This window comes from Melospiza melodia, assembly GCF_035770615.1.
Source record: "Melospiza melodia melodia isolate bMelMel2 chromosome 7 unlocalized genomic scaffold, bMelMel2.pri SUPER_7_unloc_1, whole genome shotgun sequence".
In the NCBI taxonomy this organism is placed as follows: domain Eukaryota; kingdom Metazoa; phylum Chordata; class Aves; order Passeriformes; family Passerellidae; genus Melospiza; species Melospiza melodia.
In genome coordinates, this window is record NW_026948497.1 from 527536 (window position 1) to 533043 (window position 5508).

Sequence of the window (5508 nt, forward strand, 5' to 3'; positions counted from 1 at the left end):
CGTTGGCCTCCCACAGCTGCTCAGCCTCAGACACCTTGGCCACCAAGGCCTCGGGAACATTGGGGGATGCCAAATTTGTCTGCTTCATGGCGGCCTCGATATCCCTGAGCAGGCACTGCATCTCCCGGGGGAACGCGGTGGCTTCGTCACACGCAGCCACCAAGCGCTCCAGCAGCCCCAGGGACGCCTCCACCCGCTGTCTCACCATGGTGGCTCTTGTTGCCTCGCTGGCAGCCACCCTGGCCTGTTCCCTCACCTGGGCTTCGTACCCGGACACCACTTTCCCCCCCTCCTCCCTGCCCAGGGCCTGACCAAGCTCCACCATGTCTTCCTGAGCTGTCCCATCATGGGCAGCCTCATCCTGCAGCTCCCTGGCCCGGGCAGTGGCGGTGGCCACCCTGTCGGCCGCCTCAGTGGCCACCTCCCTGCATGTGTTGTGGACCTGGGTGGCCGCCCTGGCCAGCTTGGCCCAGCTGTCCACAAGCACATCCACCGACCTGTGCCACTTGCTGGCTGTCATTGTCACATCGTCCCAGTTGGTCCAGGTGGTGCTGTCATAGGCAGCCAGGGCCTGGCTCAGGGAAGTGAGAGGGTCACCATCATCGTAGGTGACATTGCGGCGCCACCAAGTGCCCTCAGTGCAGTACAGGGTGACCCAGAGGCTCTCAGTGAAGTCCACCACCTCCCAGTACAGGCTCACTGTGGACACGGGCAGCATCTCCTCGTCCCGCCTGGGCAGGGTGGCCAGCAGCTCACCCAGGATGGCCACCACGGTGACCTGTGGCTGCAGCAGGGCCGGGGACAGCTGGGGAGGGGACAAGGGAGGTGTCAGGAACCTGGTGGCACTTACAGCTTCCTGGGATGGCCCTCTTCCCCCAAGGGGCCCACTTTGTCCCCTCCGTCCCTTTGCCAGCCTCTTGTTCCCTCTGTCACCCCCTGCCCCTCCCCTCGGAGCGCCTCCTGCCCCTCTCCTCTCCCCTCTGTCACCCCCCAACACCCAACATGTCTGCCCCATCCCCCACTTCCCCTTCCCCCCCTTTTCCCTCCACCTCTCTGTCACCTCCCCCTTCCTGCCCCTCCCTCCTGTCCCTCCCATGCCGCACTGCCCCTTTCACCACTGCCCATTGCCCCATGCCCCCCAAAGTGTTCCCTCTTTCTCCCTCTCAACCCCCCCCCCCCGCCCCCCCCTGCATCCCACCTGTTGGAGCTCCATGCTCACTGGGTGCACCTTGGGTACACTCGGGGGACACTCTGGGGGTCGAAGGAGCCTTGGGATGTCCTCGATGGCTCTTTGGCACCGCTCAGCCAGCCCACAGCCAATGCGGCTGGCGGGACCACCATCGATATAGAACTTGATGATGTCTTGAAGTGCCTTCCCCAGGTGATCCTTGGCCAGGCGGGCGTTGGCCTCCCACAGCCACTCAGCCTTGGCCACCTTGGCCACCAAGTCCTCGGGGGCATTGGGGAACACCTCATTTATCCCCTCCAGGGTGGTCTTGATGTCCTCGAGCTGCCACTGCAGCTCCCGGGGAAACGCAGAGGCTTCGTCACACGCGGCCACCAAGCGCTCCAGCAGCCCCAGGGCGGCCTCCACCCGCTGTCTCACCATGGTGGCCCTTGTTGCCTGGGTGACAGGAATGCTGGCCACTACCCCCTCCCAGGCCCTCTCCTCGCTGCCCAGGGACTGATCCAGCTCCACCATGTTTTCGAGAGCTGCCCCATAATTGGCAGGATCGCTAAACTCTCTTTCCCTCCAGGCCCCCTCCTCCCTGCCCAGATCCTGACCCAGCTCCACCATGTTTTCCTGAGCTGCACCATCATGGGCAGCCTCGTCCTGCAGCTCCCTGGCCTGGGTGGTGGCGGTGGTCACCCTGTCGGTCACCTCATTTACCAAACTCCTGCAGGTTTCACGAAGCTTGGTGGCCTTTCTGGCCAGCTGAACCCAGCTGTCCATGAGCACATCCACCGACCTGTGCCACTTGCTGGCTGCCATTGTCACATCACCCCAGGCGGTCCCTGGGATGCCCTTGTAGGCAGCCAGGGTCTGGCTCAGGGAAGTGACAGGGCCGTCATCATAGTTGGTGACATTGCAGTACCACCAGGCATCATCAATATCATATAGGCTGCCCCAGAGCTCCTCGGTGAAGTCCATCAGGTCCCAGTACAGTCGCCCTTGGGACACAGGCAGCATCTCCTCGTCCCGCCTGGGCAGGGTGGCCAGCAGCTCACCCAGTATGGCCACGATGGTGACCTGTGGCTGCAACAGGGCTGGGGACAGCTGGGGAGGGGACAGGGGAGGTGTCAGGGATCTGGTGGCATTTGCAGCTTACTGGGGTGGCCTCCTCCCCCTGAGTGGTCCCATTTGTCCCCTCCATCCCTTCGTCAGCCTCTTGTTCCCTCTGCCACACCCTGCCACTCCCCTCATAGCCCCTCCCACCCCCTGCCCCTCTGCTGTCCCCTCTGCCACCCCCACCACCCCCGTGTCCCCCCTATACCCCATTGCCCCCTCCCCTCCCCACCCACTGTTCCCTCTGTCACGTTCCCCCCCCATCGCACCTCTTGTAGCTCCATGCTCCCTCGTGACACCTTGAGGACACCTTGGGGACACTCTTGGGGTTGAAGGAGCCTTGGGATGTCCTCGGTGGCTCTTTGGCACCGCTCGGCCACCCCACAGGCACTGGGGCTGGTGGGTTCACCATCGATATAGAACTTGTATATGTAGTCATGTGTCCCCAGCAGGTGATCCTTGGCCAGGCGGGCGTTGGCCTCCCACAGCCACTCGGCCACAGCCACCTTGGCCACCAAGTCCTCGGGGACATTGGGGGATGCCTCATTTGTCCCCTTCAGGGCGGCCTCGATGTCCCCAACCCTGCGCTGCAGCTCCCGGGTGAATGCGGCGGCTTCTTCACACACGGCCACCAAGCGCTCCAGGGCCGGCTCCAGCCGCTGTCTCCTTCTGCTTACCCTAGTGGCCAGAATGGCAGCCACCCTGGCCTCTCTCCTCACCTGGGCTTCAGGCCCGGCCACCACCTCAGCCCCCTCCTCCCTGTACACGGCCTGACCCAGCTCCACCATGTTTTCCTGAGCTGTTCCATCCCAGGCAGCCTCGTCCTGCAGCTCCCTGGCCCAGGCGGTGTTGGTGGCCGCCTTGTCAGTCAGTTCAGTGACCGTCATCCTGAAGGCATTGCGGAGCTTGGTGGCCTTCCTGGCCAGCCTGGCCCAGCTGTCGACATGCCAATCCACCGACTCCTGCCACTTCTTGGCCACCTTTCTCACATGGAACCAGGAGGTCCATGGGGTGCTCTTGTAGGTGGCCAGGGCCCGGCTCAGGGACGTGGGACGTACATGCTCATAGGTGACATTGTGGTGGTACCAGGCATCATCAATATCATAGAGGGTCCAACCAATCATCCTGGTGAAGCCCAGCAGTTCACTGTACAGACACTTTGGGGACTCGAGCAGCATCATCATCTCCTCATCCCACCTGGGCAGGGTGGCCAGCAGCTCGCCCAGGGTGGCCACCATGGTGACCTGTGACTGCAACAGGGCTGGGGACAGCTGGGGGGGGGACAGGGGAGGTGTCAGGGACCTGGTGGCACTTGTGGTCTCCTCGGGTGGCCCCTGCCACTGAGAGGTCCCCTCTTTTCCCTCCATCCCTTTGTCAGTCAGTTTCTCTCTCTGCCACCCCCTGCCCCTACCCTCATAGCCCCTCCCACCCCTTGCCCCCCTGCTGTCCCCTCTGCCACCCCCATCACCCCCCATGTCCCCTCCCTGCCAAGTGCCCTCCATTCCTCACTGCACCCTCCTCCCCCTTTCCCCTCCACCCCTCTCACACCTCCTCCCTTCCAGCCACTCCCTTCTGTCCCCTGTGCAACCTCCTGACCCTCCCACCACCCCCCTGCCCCCTCCCCCCTCCTCTCCCCTTTGTCCCCATCTCTCTCCTCCCTCCCCTCACCCTGTCACACCTTTTGGAGCTCCATGCTCACTGGGGACACTTTGGGGACACCTTGGGAACACTCCGGGGGTCGAAGGAGCCTTGGGATGTCCTCGATGGCTCTTTGGTACTGCTCAGCCACCTCACAGGCACTGGGGCTTGTGCGACCACCAGTGAACAAGAACTTGGTGATGTCATCAACTGCCCCCAGCAGGTGATCCTTGACCAGGCGGGTGTTGGCCTCCCACAGCTGCTCGGCCACAGCCACCTTGGCCACCAAGTCCTCGGGGACATCAGGGGACGCCCAATTTGCCACCTCCAGGGCGGCCATGATGTCCCCAACCCTGCGCTGCAGCTCCCGGGGGAATGCAGTGGCTTTGTCACACGCGGCCACCAAGCGCTCCAGAAGCCCCAGGGCCGCCTCCCGCTGCTGTCTCACCATGGTGGCCCTTGTTGCCTCTCTGGCAGCCAACAGGGCCTCTATCCTCTCCTGGAGTTCATAGCTGTCCTCCTCCTCGGCCCCCTCCTCCCCGCCCAGGGCCTGACCTAGCTCCTCCATGTTTTCCTGAGCTGTCCCATCAAGGGCAGCCTCGTCCTGCAGCTGCCTGGCCAGGGTGACCCTGTCAACCGCCTCAGCAGCCACTTCAATGAAGGATTTGTGGAGCTTGGTGGCTGCCCTGGCCAGCCGGGCCCAGCTGTTCACGAGCGCGGCCACCAACCGCTGCCACTTGCTGGCTGCCATTGTCACACGGTTCTGGGGGGTCCATGGGGTGCTCTTGTAGGTGACCAGGACCTGGCTCAGGGAGGTGACAGGGTCATCACCATCGGAGGTGACATTGTGGCACCACCAGGTGTCATCAATGCAGTACAGGGTGACCCGGAGGTCCTTGGTGAAGTTCACCAGTTCCCAGTACAGGTCCACTGTGGACACAAACTTCATCTCGTCCCGCCTGGGCAGGGTGGCCAGCAGCTCACCCAGGATGGCCACCACTGTGACCTGTGGCTGCAGCATGGCCGGCGACATCTGGGGAGGGGACAGGGGAGGTGTCACGGACCTGGTGGCACTTACAGCTTCCTGGGATGGCCCTCTGCCCCCAAGGGGCCCCCTTTGCCCCTCCATCCCTTTGTTAGCCCCTTGTTCCCTCTGCCACCCCCTGCCCCTCTGTCACCCCCTAACACCCACCATGTCTGCCCCATCCCCCACTGCTCCCTTCCCCCCCTTTTTCCTCCACCTCTCTGTCACCTCCTCCTTCCTGCCCCTCCCTCCTGTCCCTCCCATCCCCCACGGCCCCTTCCACCACCCCCCTGGATCCCAAGTGTCCCCTCTGTCCCCCCCTCACCCCCACGCCCCTCTCAACGTACCTCTGGTAGCTCCATTCTCACTGGGGTGATCTTGAGGACACCTTGGGGACTCTCTGGAGGTTGAAGGAGCCTTGGGATGTCCTCGATGGCTCTTTGGCACCACTTGGCCACCCCACAGGCACTGGGGCTGGTGGGAGCACCATTGAAATAGAACTTGATGATCTCCTGAACAGCCCCCAGCAGGTAATCTATGACCAGGCGGGCGTTGGCCT

General features: G+C 63.4%; 1 protein-coding gene across 1 annotated transcript; it reads right to left on the minus strand.

Moving 5' to 3' along the window:
- Window positions 1-252: 252 nt before the first annotated feature.
- Window positions 253-4190, minus strand: LOC134432672 (uncharacterized). The gene is made up of 8 exons (XM_063181564.1): window positions 3966-4190; window positions 2557-3558; window positions 1816-2278; window positions 1607-1713; window positions 1436-1522; window positions 1199-1387; window positions 318-751; window positions 253-256 (listed from the first exon to the last, which is right to left on the minus strand). The coding sequence occupies exons 1-8, from the start codon at window positions 3978-3980 to the stop codon at window positions 253-255; spliced, it is 2301 nt and encodes a 766-aa protein (XP_063037634.1). The 5' UTR covers window positions 3981-4190.
- Between the last annotated feature and the right edge of the window lie 1318 nt (window positions 4191-5508).